The sequence below is a fragment of the Microtus pennsylvanicus genome, chromosome 5, assembly GCF_037038515.1.
Source record: "Microtus pennsylvanicus isolate mMicPen1 chromosome 5, mMicPen1.hap1, whole genome shotgun sequence".
In the NCBI taxonomy this organism is placed as follows: domain Eukaryota; kingdom Metazoa; phylum Chordata; class Mammalia; order Rodentia; family Cricetidae; genus Microtus; species Microtus pennsylvanicus.
The window spans coordinates 83,358,245-83,374,779 of NC_134583.1; the positions used below are offsets into that span (position 1 = coordinate 83,358,245).

Consider the following 16,535-nt stretch of genomic DNA (forward strand, 5'->3'; position numbering starts at 1 on the left):
TCTTTTTGTTAGTTTGGCTAAGGATTTGTCAATGTTCTTTTCAAAGAACCAATGCTTGATTTCATTGAGACTTTTGTATTATTCTTTCACACAGAGAAGCTCTCATTGTAAGATGTGGTGCAAAAGGGACCTTGGTGGGTCCTATGGCAGGTGAGGAACATGGGCGAGAGACAAAATATGCCCTGCAAAGAGAGCTTGAGTATGGAGTTTTATTTGGGAAAAAGGTATTGGGAGGGAATGGAAAGACACATAGACAGAGAGAGAAAGAGAGAGAGAGGGAAAAGAAGAGGAGGGAGAGAGACAGAGAGAGAGGGAAGGGAAGAGGAGATAAGAGAACAGACAGGAGCTTGCCTCAGTGGGAAAAGAGAGAGGAAGGGGGAGCTTGTCTCTTAAAGGGACATGGTACCATCTTCTATGCAAGCTGGCCCAGGCATGACAAGATGTGTCAGGGTGTGCCTGAATACTAATAGCCATCACATGGGTGCTGTGTCTTTACAACACAAATTCCATACACAATCAAGGGGAATCTATGTAAAATGGAAGACATGTTTACAATTCTGCTGTTATAGGAGGGACATGATGTATTCATAGCATTGGTGGGACATCCAAGGGATATCAGTGCGCTAATCTGGAGGTCAGAGCATTCACACATAACGAGAAGTTATTAACTTGGACAATAGCAAACTGTAGGTAGCCAAGACCCTTGGCAGGGACTGTGCCCATCCACTTGGAAGAAATAACCAAAGGCAGCTTATTATTCTCAGCTACCCCCAAAGATCCCTGGTACCACAGCTCTCAGGAGGGGGTATGTAGTAGGAGAGTGAGTTCCAATTTAACACTCAAGGGCTGTAGGGATGACTCAGTGGTTAAGAATGTGTACTGCTCTTCCTGAGTACCTGAGTTCAGTTCCCAGCACCCCCGTCAGGCAGCTTACCACTGCTCGCAACTCCAGCTCCAGCAAACACAACTCTTACTTCTGGGGGCACTGCACATGTGTGGCACAAACAGTTGCATAAAGATAAAAAGTCTTTAAGAATTACTGTAGGAAGTACTGAAAACAGCCTGGTATTGGCATAAGAACAGACAGGAGGGCCGATGGAATTGAACAGAAGACCCAGATAGTAATACACACTCCTTCGAACACCTGATTTTTGACAAAGAAGCAAAAAAATATCAAATGGAAAAAAGAAAGCACATTTAACAAATGGTGCTGGCATAACTGGATATCAACAAATAGAAGAATGAAAATTGACCCATATCTATCACCATGCACAATGCACAAAACTCAAGTCCAAATGTGTCAAAGACCTCAACATAAAGCCAGCCACTCTGAACCTTATAAAAGAGAAAGTGGGAAATACACTTGAACTCATTGGCACAGGAGATCACTTTCTAAATATAACATCAGCAGCACAGACACTGAGAGAAACAATTAATAAATGGGACCTCCTGAAACTGTAAAGCAAAAGACGTGGTCAACAAGACAAAATGACAGCCTACAGAATGGGAAAAGATCTTCACTAATCCCACATCAGACAGAGGTTTGATCTCCAAAGTATACAAAGAACTCAAGAAATTGGACACCAAAAGAACACAATCCAATAAAAATTAGAGTATAGACCTAAACAAAGAACTCTCAACAGAGGAATCTAAAATGGCTGAAAGATACTTAAGTAAATGTCCTTAGCCATCAGAGAAATGCAAATCAAAACAACTCTAAGATTCCATTTTATACCTGTAAGAATGGCCAAGATCAAAAACACTGATGACAACTTATGCTGAAGAGATTGTGGGGAAAAGGGAACACTCCTGCATTGCTGGTGGGAATGCAAGCTGGTACAACCCCTCTGGGTGTCAGTGTAGCAATTTCTCAGAAAATCAGGAAACAACCTTCCTCAAGACCCAGTAATACCACTTTTGGGTATATATCCAAAGGATGCACAATTGTGCCACAAAGACATGTGCTCAACTATGTTCATAACAGCTTTGTTTGTCATAGCCAAAACCTGGAAACAACCTACATGCCCCTTGACCAAAGAATGTGGTGTGGGAGAATTGTTTGTAATCTGTCAATCATGTTTTAAATAAATGCTGATTGGCCAGGCAGGAAGTATAGGTGGGAAAACCAGACAGGAAGTAGGAATGATGTAATGAGAACAGGAGAATTCTGGGAAGGAGGAAGTTGATTCCTCTCAGTCCTGCGCAGACCACTGAGGAAGCAGGATGTGACCTGCCAGCTGAAAAAGGTACCAAGCCATATGGCTAAAATAGATCAGAATAATGGATTAATATAAGTCATAAGAGCTAATAAGAAGCCTGAGCTAATGGGCCAATCAGTTTTATAACTTATGGAGATCTCTGTGTGATTTTCTTTGGGGCTTGCCAGCTGTGGAGAACTGGGTGGGACAGAAACCCCAACAAGCAGGCCCTGATTGTGTTATAAGAATGGATAAAGAAAATGTGGTACTACATAATGGAGCACTACACAGCAGAAAAAAATAATGACATCTTGAATTTTGCAGGAAAATGGATGGAGCTAGAAAACATTATTGAATGAGGTAACCCAGACAAAGAAAGCCAACTATCACATGTATTCACTCATAGGCGGTTTTTAAACATAAAGCAAAGAAAGCCAGCCTACAAACCACAATCCCAGAGAACTTAGACAATAATATGGACACTAAGAGAGACATACATGGATCTAATCTAAATGAGAAGTAGAAAAAGACAAGATCTCCTGAATAAATTGGGAGCATAGGGACCTTGGGGGAGTGTTGAGGGGAAGGGAGAGAAAGGGAGGGAGATCAGAGAAAATGTAGAGCTCAATAAAAATCAATAAAAAATTTAAAAAGCAAACAAAATACCAAAAAAAAAAAAGAATTACTGTAGGAAAGGATTCAGGGAAATGTCTTAAGTACTCAGTTAAGAGTACTGGCTGCTTCCCCAGAGGACCCAGGTTTGATTCCCAGCACTGATAACAATCATCTATAGCTCCAGTTCCAAAGGATTTGATAAACTTGTCTGGCCCCACAGGCACCAAGCACACAGGTGGTTCATATATGCTGATGCAGGTAAAACATCCATACCCATTAAATAGATAAATCCTACAATTATTAAAATGATACATTTAAAAATTACCATATTAAAAAAACACTTGGCAGAAAGGAAAATTGAAAACTCTGTGCCACTAGAGAAATTCCCAGGAATCCACAAGGATGACCCTGTACATGGAGGGTCGGCTTGTTGTTGGGGGTTTCTGTCCTGCCCAGTACCCCCAGCTGTTTAGCCCCAAAGAAAATCACACATAGGTCTCCATAAATTATAAGCTGATTGGTGCATTAGCTCTAGCCTCTCACTGGCTAACTCTCACATCTTGATTAACCCATTTTTCAGATCTATGTTAGCCATGTGGCAGTGGGGCAGATCACATCCTGCTGCTTTGGTGGTCTGGGCAGGAGTGGGGGGAATCAACTTCCTCCTTCCCAGAAGTCTCCTGTTCTCATTACATCATTCCTACTTCCTGTCTGGTTTTCCCGCCTATACTTCCTGCCTGGCCAATCAGCATTTATTTAAAACATGATTGACAGAATACAGGCAATTCTCCCGCACCATGACCCCAGCTAAGACCCTAAGCAATTGTGAAGAAGAGGCCTGAACTAGCCTTGCCCTGTGGTCAGATTGATGACTATCCCAATTGTCATCATAGAACCTTCAGCCAGAAACTGATGGAAGTAGATGCAGAGATCCACAGTGGAGCACTGGGTTGAGCTCCCAAAGTCCAGTCAAAGGGAGGGAGGAGCAATAATATGAGCAAAGGGGTCAAGACCATGATGGGGATATCCAATGAAACAGTTTACCTGAACTAATGGAAGCTCACCAACTCTGGCTGGATAGCAGGGAAATAAGACCAAACTAGGCCCTCTGAGTGTGGGTGACAGACTGCAGGGCCACTGGCAGAGGGACCAGGACTTATCCCTACTGCTTGTGCTGAACCCATTCTCCTTGGAAGGATACCTTGCTCAGCCTAGATATAGTGGGGAAGGCTTTGGTCCTGCCTCAAAGCAATGAGCTAGACTTTATTGACTCCCCATGGGAAGCCTTAGAGTGGATGGGGGTGGGGTGGGAGGGGAGGTGAAGGGAAAGGGAGTAGGGGAGGGGGTGGGAATTGGGATTGGTATGTAAAATGAGAAAAAATTGTTTGCTTTTTAAAAATAAACAAATAAATTTAAAAAGAAAATTCTTTGCCAAAGACCAATGTTTAGTAGAGAATTCATAAAACAGATTGGCCATGCAAGTGAGCTTTGGAGACCCCAGTCTGTAGGAAGTGGGCACCCTGAGATTCTAGTCTGTGTCCCAGCTCTGGCCCTCTCCCTCCCTCCCTCCTTCTCTCCTTTCCTCCTTCCCTCCTTTCCTTCCTATGGGTTTTCACTTTCCCTGGAAGTACATGGAAACATTGGGCTCAGTCCTCTGGGGAAACATGACCCAATGGTGGCTGGGCTCACAGATGGAGGTAGTCAAGATATGGTAGCACTCTTGTGGTTAGAGCCAAGATGACTTTGGCACTGAGATAGCAACCTGTATGTGGTTTCCCAGGGTCTGGGACGCATATGGCCACTGATTGCCCAAGCACCAGCACTTCCTAAGATGTTTTCTGGCAGCCAGGGCTTTGCATAAACCTCATCCCATCCTCAGAATTCCTCATTAGCTTTACTCCATGCTCCACAAGTAGCTGTTTGTCCTTGTATATTTCTGGTTCACCGTATTCTTCTGACTGTGGCTCTCGCGTGTTATTTTACTGCACCAGGGTGTCCATCCTTCCAGTACAAAGAAAGCTAGCCATCAGGGAGGAAACATCCAGGTCAGCACCTGTTTGCTTTCTCCATGTTATCTGATCAGTGCCTGTGGTGTCTTCAACAACAGGGTCTTGACTATCAAATTCTTGTGGGCAACCAAGAGCAGTGGCAACAGCTTGTGCTTGTCTAAGGGGGTCTCCAGGACACCTCCGACCAATAGCTTGAAGAGGAGAATCCTATACCTAGCAGTGGACTTTTTATTTGGCAACCTATGGCTTCTGGGAGGAGCATTATCCCCTGTAAAGGGAAATAAAAATAAACTATTTTATATAAAGCTTATAAACTAGTATGTCTAGAAAATTTGATTTTAAAATAAGCACAAGGATATGAGGAGTTAGTGTGAGACCTAGCATGAGCACAAGTGTGCACGGAGACCTGTAAGGCAGTAATGAGAAGAGGCCATAAACGGTTGGATAATTGCCCCGCTGATGAAGGGAGCTAATAAACAGCATGAGCAATTTTTTGGCAGGTCACTATATACTTCAAAGGGGAAGAAATGGGTAAAGAATGACCACAGGAGAACTGAAGGGCTGCCTTCTCACCTGTGTAGATCCTCCTTGGGGGCTGCAAACTGCAGAGAATGTGCTGTTGCCACCCCAAATGACATTGGGGTCACACCAGAACCTGAAATCAGAGCATTGAAAGCTTAGGGAGGAAGACTATGTGTAGGAAGTATGTCACAAGGTACACCAATGCTTGTGTTACTTTAAATCGCAGGAAACGTCCCATGCAAACAGTACAAAAATAAGTATAAGGAAGAGATCTTGGACCAATCAGTCACCTAGGACAGGGATATAAAGGGCCCAGGCTCAGGAGGCTCCACACCTACACATCTTCCCTCTCCACTCGCTCCTCTGACCTACTCCATCCTCAGCCAATCACCAGAACCATGAGCTGCTGTGGCTGTTCCGGAGGCTGTGGCTCCAGCTGTGGGGGCTGTGGCTCTTGCTGCTGCAAGCCTGTGTGCTGCTGTGTGCCTGTTTGTTCCTGCTCCAGCTGTGGGGGCTGCAAGGGTGGCTGTGGCTCTTGTGGGGGCTGCAAGGGAGGCTGTGGTTCTTGTGGGGGCTGTGGTTCTTGTGGGGGATGCAAGGGAGGCTGTAGCTCCTGTGGAGGCTGCAAGGGAGGCTGTAGCTCCTGTGGAGGCTGTGGCTCCTGTGGGGGCTGCAAGGGAGGCTGTGGCTCCTGTGGGGGCTGCAAGGGAGGCTGTAGCTCCTGTGGGGGCTGTGGCTCCTGTGGGGGCTGCAAGGGAGGCTGTAGCTCTTGTGGGGGCTGTGGTTCCTGTGGGGGCTGCTGCCAGTCCAGCTGCTGCAAGCCCTGCTGCTGTCAGTCCAGCTGCTGCAAGCCCTGCTGCTGTCAGTCCAGCTGCTGCAAGCCCTGCTGCTGTCAGTCCAGCTGCTGCAAGCCCTGCTGCTCTTCAGGCTGCGGGTCCTGCTGTCAGTCCAGCTGCTGCAAGCCCTGCTGCTGCCAGTCCAGCTGCTGCAAGCCCTGCTGCTCTTCAGGCTGCGGGTCATCTTGTTGTCAGTCCAGCTGCTGCAAGCCTTGCTGCAGTCAGTCCAGCTGCTGCGGCCCTGTGTGTTGCCAGTGCAAGATCTGAGGTTCTGGTCACAGTCCTCCAGTAGTCCTGCAGACCAGCTCCCTCCAGACAAGAACAGGAGTGGCAGCCCTGAGCCCTGACGTTCACCCCTTCATCTTCATCCTCTGGTCCTGAAGCTTCACCTCTAGATGGAGGGGGACATGCCCTGATGTGGAGAAGAACACCTCTTGCTAGCCCACTCCTCATTCCACAGTCAGTGGATCAGACCTCCATCCACTTCCACCTCCTCCTCTCCAGTCTCCAATACGCTGACTCCTTGGGATCTGGCCTCATCTGGAGTCTCCATCAAGTCCACAGGTAAGTGGCAGACTGGAGCTCCCCACAACTTGCGGCCCCAGGGAGCTGTGAGCTCCTTTCCACCAAGCATTGGCCTGGCCAGGACCATCTCCACTTGACCACCTCTGGGTTTCTGTTCTCTGCTTCTCTGTCTGGGTGTACACTGTGCCTTTGATACAAACATCCTTCAATAAACATTCTCAGTACACTATACTTTTTTATGTCGTTTTTTGTTCTTAAAACTCATCAGTAAAACCTCCCATTTTCTCCCTACCCAGTTTGTCCTCTGAGGTTCCTTGTGTTAGTTCCACAGTGCATTCTTTTGCTTTCTTCCCCACACCCCAGTCCGCACCAGAGTCAACCCCATCACACCCAATATGGAGTACGCTGGGCCAAGGAGGCTAGACAATACCGCAGCTTCTCCAGAGTTGGCATCTTTGGAGAATCTGGGAACAGATGTGGTGCAGTGGGTGTTTTTCTAAGTCACCGAGCCAAAAACAAGCCATTTAAAGACAGTCCTGTAAGAACTAGGGGTGCTGCTGTTTCTCTCGTGGGTACAGCCAGAGCTTTTGTGCTTAGCGGTGTGACCTGAGGACTCCCTGGGGTGTCTAAACCTGCCTTCCTTGCCCTGAATACCTTCAGGCTTGCTGAAAAGGAGTTGTAAAGCATCTTAGGGGTCTTTGTCTGTGTCTTACCATCTCTTACTGCTACTGTGAGTTTAGAAAAAAAAGGAAGCAGTGAACAGTTCCTCTCTCTCAGTCACACAGGCCATTTCACGTCTGTAACAGTTCATGTGGTCCAAGGCTGAGTCATCCATCAGCAGCAGAGGCTACATTCCATCAACGCAGGACGTCTGGTGGCCAGTAGGGCTTAGAATCAGAAACGGTTGTATAGATGCATCCCATCAAGATGATAAAGCCAATGCCCATGCTCATAATTTTTCATGCCCCCTTCCTTCTCCTCTAGTTCAGGGGCTCTACCAACTCAGCTACATCCAAGCCCCCAGACTTCTATATTTCTTACTATGGGAACTAAGGACCCTGGACTGCTGTAAGAAATTACTAAAAACTGAATAGGTTCAAATAGGAGAAATGTGTTTTCTCAGAAAATGGGAAGCCAGATGTCTAAATTGAAGGTCTTAGCTGAGAGCGGCCTACTCTCTAGAGATTGAGAGAGAACCAATGATTCATCTGGTGGATGCTGGCATTCTTAGTGTCTTGGTTACTTTTCCATCACAGTGGGAAGACATCATGACTAAGGCAACTTATTAAAGAAAGGGTTTATTGGGTGATTACAGTTTCAGAGACTGAGAGTCCATGACCATCACAGCAGGGAACATGGCAACAGGCAGTAGTTGAGAGCTTACACCCTGAGACACATGAGGAAGAGAGAGGACTAACTGGGAATGGTAAGGACGTTTGAAACATCAAAGCCTACCTCCAGTGATACATCTCCTCCAACAAGGCCATCCCTCCTAATCCTTCCCAAACAATTCCACCAACGGGGGATCAAGCATTCAAATATATGAGCCAATGAGAGCCATTTTCCTTCAGACCTCACAGACTAATGGCTGTAGCCTTCTCACCTGTCTTTCTCCCTCCCTGGTCACATTCCCTCTGCCTTTGTGGGACTCAGTATCTCTATTTTATAAGGATATTATGGGATTTACGGTTGACCCAGATATTCCACGTAAGCTCATTTCTCTTTTGGTTTTGTTATTTTTTTTTGTTTTGAGTTTATTGGGAGGTTAATTTAAATTTAATTTTATTCTATGTGTATGGATGTTGCGCCTGCATATATGTCTGTGCACCATGTGTGTGTGTAGTACCTGTGGAAGTCAGAAAAGAGTGTTGGATCCCTTGAAACTGGAGTCATAGGCGGTTATAATCAGCCATGGAGTACTGGGAATTGAACATACACCTTTTACAAGAGCAGCAAGTGCTCTTAACCACTGAGCCATCTCTTCAGGCCCCAGTTTCTTATTTTTATAGGAAAGGAACTCAGTCTGTGGTCAAGGCTAGTCTTGGACTCAAAAAATCTTCCTGTCTCCATCTTCAAAGTCCTGGGACTATAGGCATAAGACACCATCCTAGATATCATCTAGGCTCATTTCTAAATTCTTTACCTGGTTGTGTCCGTAAATTCTTTCAAAATAAGCTAAGGCCAGTCTTGTGCGCCATCCGTATCTTCCCAGACTCCAAGATTTGGCATGGCATGCATTTCAGAGAACCACTGTTCTTTATTCTCAGCCTCACATATGCCTTGTGTGCAGATCACATCCACCCAACTCGCCCCACGTCCATTCCAGACACACGGAAGCATCCCTCTGCCTCTCTACGCTCACTTCTGTGTTAGTATTAGTTATTCTTCTCATCGATTGACAAAAGCAATTTCAGGAGGGAGGAAGGGAGGGATTTCGACTCCCAGTGTGAAGGTACTGGTCCATCCTGATGCAGGAGGCACAGAAGCAGAAATGTTTGCAAGTAGAAAGCAGACGGCGATGTGTGCTGGTTTTCCATTTGTTTTCTTCTTTTTCTTCAGATCAGGATCCAAGCTCGTGAATACTGGCACCCACATTCAGAGGAGGTCTTCACACCTCAGTTAAGCCTCGCTGGAATTTTCTTCACAGACACCTCCAGCCGTGTGCCTCTGAGGTGATTTTTAACCCCACTAAAGTGAGAAACAAGACTGCCCATCACAACCCCCCACTCCAACATCGTCACCAATCGTAGTGGGTACAAACCGGTACAGGGCACCATTAGCTCCAAACCCCCAGTTGTCACCATCTAAACCACCCAGAACAGGTTCTCTGGGCAAGATCTACCTTGGACCAATGATGACAATGCTCTACAGCATAGGGTCCCGTGGGCAGAAGATGACATGCCAGTGCCCTATGGCATAGGGTGGCATGGGAAGAAGATGGCATTTGCAGGCATTCTCATTCCCAAAGAGGAGATGATAGAAGAAATCAAGGAGAAACCTATCTCCAGCAGGTCTGAGAACCTGCCAAGCAAATGTCATTAGGGACTGAGGCTTTGGGTAAAATCTCTACAGTTTGGTACACTATCCTGTAGACCACAAAGGTCCCATTGGCCTCCAGGCCACCCTCAGGCCTCCTTCCTCTCTCCAAAAGGACAGGACCCTGCAGAGCGGGAGTCTTGCCATCCCATTCCTTACCTGGACACAGACACCCTGCTTTCTTTTCCTTTGTCTTAGTTGTCTCCCTATTGTGGCAGTAAAAATGCTAAGATGAAGGTAACTTGTAGAAGAGGTTTTTTTTTTTGAGAATTATGGTTTCAAAGGTATAGGAGTCCATCATGGTGGGGAGGCTTGGCAGTTGCAGCAGGAAGCTGAGAGCTCACGTCAGAAGCAGAAAGAACAACGGGAAACAACACAAGTCTTGAAACTCTCTAAACGACTTTAGTGGAACACTTTCTTCCAATGAGGCCATACCTTCTAAGCCTCCCTGTACTAGGTGGTTTTGTTGGTCAACTTGGCACAAGCTAAACTCATCAAAGGAAAGAGCTTCAGTTGAGGAAATGCCTCCATGAGATCCAGCTGTAAGGCGTTTTCTCATTTAGTGACAAATGGGGGAGGGCCCAGCCCATGGTGGGTGGTGCCATCCCTGGGCTGCTGGTCCTGGGTTCTATAAGAAGGTAGGCTGAGCAAGCCATGGGAAGCAAGCCAGGAAGCAGCTCCCCTCCACGGCCTCTGCATCAGCTTCTGTCTCCAGGATCCTGCCCTGTTTGAGTTCCTGTCCTGATTTCCTTCAGTGATGAACAGCAATGCTGAAGTGTAAGACAAATAAACCCTTTCCTCCCCCAACTTGCTTTTGGTCATGGTGTGTCACCACAGCAAAATAAACCCTAACTAATAGAGTCCCTAAACAGCACACTAACAGAGGATCAAGTGTTCAAACAGGTGAATGGTGGGGAGGGGGCATTCTCACTAAACCATAGCACGCTCCATCCCCCCAGCCATGAATGGCCTTCCCACACGTGCCACAGGAACTCACATCACAATGAAGCAAGAGAAGCATCCTTGGACCACTCCCCAGTGCCTCATCTCTGTTCCAGGCTTCTGCTTAGAAGGCGGAGCATGCATTCATTGCATGCCCAGTGGGACAATTCAGCAGTTCCTGGGGCTGTCTCTGCAGAACACACGTCTTTAACAAGAGTTATCCTCATGCAGCGGGTTTTTGCAGTCTTGATGGCTTAGTGATTCCTTCCTCAATTGTTTCTTCCACTTCTTTCAAGAAGAAAGAGGAAACAAGTCACACCTTTAGTATTCTCCTTGGAAATATCCTCAGCTAAATATCTACATTAAGCACTTAAAAAAAAATCAGCTTTTTTTTTTTTTTTTTTTTACCGGCTTGGCACCACATCCACCTGCATATAACACAATTGCCTGCCCTCTGGTTTTTAATAACATCGTTATTTCTTTCTCAGCCTTCTCTGGCAGAGTCCTTAACACCCACACATTCACCAACAGGCCATTCCAGGTTTTGTGGCCTTTTCTGTGATGTATCTCAATGTGTTTCCTAATTACCTAAATCCAGGACTGTATCATGTTTAAGTACTGCCTCGTCCGCCACCTATTTTAAGTGTTTCGATGCTGTCCCAGCAGCCTCCACTCTCAGACACCGAAGTTGGCATTTGTTTTCCATGATCTTTTAACAAGTGACCGCAGCACAATAGTTTGCACTTATGACATTTTCTCCTAAATTCTGGTGACAGAAGTCTGAAATTGAAGGTTAGCAGGGTTCCTTCCCCTAGAGAGCTCAGAGTCATTACATTTCTGGCCTCTTGTGATGCCATGTAGTTGACATTTCCTAACATGTGGCTAAATGCCTGAAGTTTGCCTCCTCGGTCACACAGTGCTCCCTCCCACATGTGGTCTGTTGGTCTGTCTGCCCATCTGTCTGTCTGTACTCAGACAAACCAAGGAACTCTCCGCAACTTAAGATGATTAATTTTGTCTGCAAAGACTCTTTTTTTTCTTTTTCGGTCCTACATTGTATATTGGGTATGAATTGTACAAACATTACTTGTATTAGCAGTAACGGTGGAGCTGCAGAGTGTTGCGCCTTCTCCAGGCTGCACAGCAAGAGCCACCAATAGTGTGGTGGAACTTGCTGCACTTTCCAAGGCCACGGCTCCTGCGGCCTGCAGATGTCAGCCCACACATCTCTCTGTGCGTGTGGACCGGTTTGGTGATCCATTGGGTGTCAGGGTTTCTTCTGATAGCTTTATGGAATGAATCGATGAGGATAACCTCAAAAAAATTGTATGTGGAATCTTCGCCAACCCAGTAAGAATTCAGGACTCTCAGAGCCCCACAGTGGCGTCCAGCTCTCTCCTCAGCAACAGACTGAAGGCTTCAGGCAAACTTTAGCTGGTTCACACCGTGATGGACAGGCTTGCCGTAGGTCGCACAGGGCGGGCATTTGCAGCCACCGTGGCTGACCTTGCTTGGCCTTGTAGCCCAGCCTCTGCGCTTTGTCTGGCCTGGTGGGGCAGGGAGCTCGGTGCAGCGCGGGACAGCTGGCAGTACTGCCAGCAGCGGACCCTCAGCAGGAAGCACATCACGTCTGACTGCTTTTTCCGCCACAGCTCCTGGATGTACTTGTAGGCACCCATCTTGGCTCACCTAACGGCTGCCGTCAGAGGAAAGCGCAAAGACTCTTTCTCACAATAATGTGTCTGTCATTCTTTTGCCAGATGAGATGACAATCACAAATCACACAAATTAGGATGCAGGCGACCTATAATGATGGACCAGAGTAGAGAAAACTCACTATAGCTCAGCAGAGGTGCTGTCTGTCCACTGGGTACATCAGCACCACATCCCATGATTCCTTACTTATGTGGTTCGTGTGACTTGTGCCATGTGGCAGGCTTTCTAAAGGACACAGGACATGATGGGAGGAAGCCGTAGCATTCTGTAGTTCACAGGCATGGTTGCCGACTCACCCTGTGGCTCACACACACGCTCATCAACCTGTCTGCCCATTCTTGCGGTTCATACATGTGGTTTCTAACTTGACTCACGGTCATCAGCCTGCTCACTTACACACGGTAGCTCACACACACTGCATCCTTCCCCAGGGTCACTGACCCACCCACTCATTCACCCTGTAGCTCATACACATATTCACAATGCTATTAACTCCTCTCTGCCACTGCGGGTCAGTAGCTAGAGGTTTGTTTGTCTAGCTCCTCTGACCCCTGGTCAAGAGTGTGTGTCTAGATCTGCCACAAAGAGCCTTGTCTTTCAGAGGACCCTCATCCCAAGTGGAAATGGACACATGCCTCAGTCCATCCTCATATATCATCCAATTCATGTGTGTCGGCTCAGCCTCCTATAATCCTTGCTTCCTCCCCATTTGTATGTGGACTTCCTATAACACATGAGGACATAGCTTCAGAGAAACTGCCTAACTGGTGCCCAGAATGTGTAAGTCAACCCTGTACAACCCACATCAAACCACGTGTGTTAACTTTTGTGGGCAGTGTACACATACTTATGTTATGTGTAGAATGTGTTTGTATGTGTGCATATGTGTATATGGTGTGCATGATGCAATATGCATGTTCAGACAGTGTGTTTGCATGCATGTGTAGCATGTGCATATATAGAATGGGTGTTTGCACTATGCACAGTGTATTTGTAGTGAATATAAGGCATGCATGTGTGTACATGTAATGTATATTCATATAAGTATACAGTGTGTGTATACCATGTGTGTCTATACAAACACAGTGTAAGTGGGTGTGAGCACTTTCTTCTCCTTGTTTTTAGCTGCCCCTTTCCCTCCTTGCCTTGCTCATACTGTGTCATGCTGACCTTCTTTCATTTCCCCATGATGCCCATCTGTAGAGCTATCTGGGCCTCTTCTTCACAGAATTTCCAGCCTGACAGGTCAGGATCCATACTTAGCCATGTCTCCGTGTCCCTTGCTGCAGGTTTCTTGGTGGCCCTGCATGAGTTTCAGATCAGGTTGCAGAACACCTCGGTGTGAGACCCAAGGCTCTTATGACCTAGAGAATGAAAAGGATTTCAGGCAAGTTTTCTGGCTATCCTATAACAAGTCAGGTTCCTGTGACAAATGCTCCAAGTGAGCCTACTCCTTCCAGGCCTTCAGAGACCCCAGTCTTTCCCCATGCCGAAGTCCTCTGTAGCTTCATCTTAATCTCCCAAGTGCTTAGTAGGCTCTGCCATAGCACCTGTTTCCTGGCCTCTCTATGTTGCCTCATTTTCTAGATTCTCAAAGGAACCCAAGATTCTGTAACAGCTGCCCTGGTTCTCCAGCTTCCATTGTCCTGTGCTGGGTGTGTGCTGGGTTTGGTTTCAGGAGCAGGCTGACAGAACTAGACTAAATTCAGTAGGCTTAAATGAAGCACGGGGCAGGGGACAGGGGTAGGGGTATATTGCTAGTTAGTTATGAGAACAAAGAACAACATGAAAAAGTATAGTGTACAGAGAATGTTTATTGAAGGATGTTTGTATCAAAGGCACAGTGTACACCCAGACAGAGAAGCAGAGAACAGAAACCCAGAGGTGGTCAAGTGGAGATGGTCCTGGCCAGGCCAATGCTTGGTGGAAAGGAGCTCACAGCTCCCTGGGGCCGCAAGTTGTAGGGAACTCCAGTCTGCCACTTACCTGTGGACTTGATGGAGACTCCAGACGAGGCCAGATCCCAAGGAGTCAGCGTATTGGAGACTGGAGAGGAGGAGGTGGAAGTGGATGGAGGTCTGATCCACTGACTGTGGAATGAGGAGTGGGCTAGCAAGAGGTGTTCTTCTCCACACCAGGTTATGTCCCCCTCCATCTAGAGATGAAGCTTCAGGACCAGAGGATGAAGATGAAGGGGTGAACGTCAGGGCTCAGGGCTGCCACTCCTGTTCCTGTCTGGAGGGAGCTGGTCTGCAGGACTACTGGAGGACTGTGACCAGAACCTCAGATCTTGCACTGGCAACACACAGGGCCGTAGCAGCTGGACTGACCGCAGCAGGGCTTGCAGCAGCTGCATTAACAGCAGCAGGGCTTGCAGCAGCTGGACTGACAGCAGGACCCACAGCCTGAAGAGCAGCAGGGCTTGCAGCAGCTGGACTGACAGCAGGACCCGCAGCCTGAAGAGCAGCAGGGCTTGCAACAGCTGGACTGGCAGCAGGAAGACCCACAGCCTGAAGAGCAGCAGGGCTTGCAGCAGCTGGACTGACAGCAGCAGGGCTTGCAGCAGCTGGACTGGCAGCAGCAGGGCTTGCAGCAGCTGGATTGACAGCAGGACCCACAGCCTGAAGAGCAGCAGGGCTTGCAGCAGCTGGACTGACAGCAGCAGGGCTTGCAGCAGCTGGACTGACAGCAGCAGGGCTTGCAGCAGCTGGACTGACAGCAGCAGGGCTTGCAGCAGCTGGACTGACAGCAGCAGGGCTGGCAGCAGCTAGACTTGCAACCTCCACAGGAGCCACAGCCTCCACAGGAGCCACAGCCTCCCTTGCAGCCCCCACAGCTGGAGCAGGAACAGGCAGGTACACAGCAACACACGGGCTTGCAGCAGCTGGAGCCACAGCCCCCACAGCTGGAGCCACAGCCCCCACAGCTGGAGCCACAGCCCCCACAGCTGGAGCCACAGCCTCCACAGCTGGAGCAGGAACAGGCAGGCACACAGCAGCACACAGGCACACAGCAGCAGGAGCCACAGCCCCCACAGCTGGAGCCACAGCCTCCGGAACAGCCACAGCAGCTCATGGTTCTGGTGATTGGTTGAGGATGGAGTAGGTCAGAGGAACAGATGGAGAGGGAAGATGTGTAGGTGTGGAGCCTCCTGAGCCTGGGCCCTTTATATCCCTGCCCAGGGTCGGATGTGAAGCTGCATTTGCTTTCTTCCTTGTTCTTGGCCTCCCTGTTTACTCTAGACTTGTTTGGTAGCTTTTCTTTGGTCTGTTGACTCTCTATGGTTGGAATGTGGGTTTTCTGAGGTAATTTCCTGCGGAATTTCATACTGAAGGAAAATGCTCTCTTACTTGGCTCCTGTCATTGAGTGAGGCCTGGTTGGAACTCAGGCTCTTACACCCGTATGCAGGTTTCCATTGTCCTCTCCTGCAGAATGGGGATTCCCAGAGTGGCCTCCAAGGATGTGAAGGTTTTGTGAGATAATTCCTGCTTATGCCTACTTGAGTCCCTGCCGAGGGCTCCCACCTCTGTGTGGTGCTGTGTGTCTGAGACATGCTCAGGCTGTGGCTTCTGCTGAATATCTGGTTCCGAGATGCCCTCAGACCAGTGCCATGCCACCCTCTGCTGCTTCCCTTTGTGCGACACAGCAGTGATGGCAGGGTTCTCCACCCTGGGGAGATGGTGTCTTTGCTTCTGTCTTCCTGTTCCCAGGACAGTCTCTGTAGCTGTGACATTCCTAATATGCATGATATTCTGAGACATTTGTGTGCCTCTCCCTTCAGCTATCAGACTATTGAATTACAGTCCTCAAGGTATTGGAATTTTCCCAGGAGTCTCACGCTGGGGAAGGGAAAGGCTGAAGCCTGGTGCCAGCCAGAGGGGAGCCTGTCTCCCAGAGAGATCTCACAGAGTTCTGAGAATTTAGACCACCTTGCAGGAGAGCCTGGAGCTCACAGTAATTGGTCTGTGATGGGCAGGACCATACCCTGACCAGGACTGTTTGGCTCTGCACACCTCCTGCCCTCTGTTTAAACCCAAATTTCATGACAGGACCTGAGAATGGGCTAGGGAGGTGGCTGGACGTCTTTGTTGCTCATCCCGATATGGTGACTCTGAATAATACTCCTTTCTCTGTT

The 16,535-nt window shown here is 48.0% G+C and overlaps 2 protein-coding genes and 1 pseudogene across 2 annotated transcripts; 1 reads left to right on the forward strand and 2 right to left on the reverse strand.

The window, feature by feature from the left end:
• Positions 1-5,742: 5,742 nt before the first annotated feature.
• Positions 5,743-6,447, forward strand: LOC142851033 (uncharacterized). Its single transcript, XM_075974925.1, has one exon. The coding sequence runs from the start codon at positions 5,743-5,745 to the stop codon at positions 6,445-6,447; it is 705 nt and encodes a 234-aa protein (XP_075831040.1).
• A 5,328-nt stretch (positions 6,448-11,775) lies between these two features.
• Positions 11,776-12,362, reverse strand: LOC142851363 (large ribosomal subunit protein eL15-like; annotated as a pseudogene).
• A 2,320-nt stretch (positions 12,363-14,682) lies between these two features.
• Positions 14,683-15,474, reverse strand: LOC142851034 (uncharacterized). The gene is made up of 2 exons (XM_075974926.1): positions 14,861-15,474; positions 14,683-14,728 (listed from the first exon to the last, which is right to left on the reverse strand). The coding sequence occupies exons 1-2, from the start codon at positions 15,472-15,474 to the stop codon at positions 14,683-14,685; spliced, it is 660 nt and encodes a 219-aa protein (XP_075831041.1).
• Between the last annotated feature and the right edge of the window lie 1,061 nt (positions 15,475-16,535).

Bases quoted from the DNA above. Each gene is read 5' to 3' on its own strand.
- LOC142851033 (XM_075974925.1), top strand. From the start codon at position 5,743: ATGAGCTGCTGTGGCTGTTCCGGAGGCTGTGGCTCCAGCTGTGGGGGC.
- LOC142851034 (XM_075974926.1), bottom strand. From the start codon at position 15,474: ATGAGCTGCTGTGGCTGTTCCGGAGGCTGTGGCTCCAGCTGTGGGGGC. The intron at 14,729-14,860 runs TTCAGGCTGCGG...GCCCTGCTGCGG, and splicing joins TGTTGCAAGCCCTGCTGCTC to TCAGTCCAGCTGCTACGGCC.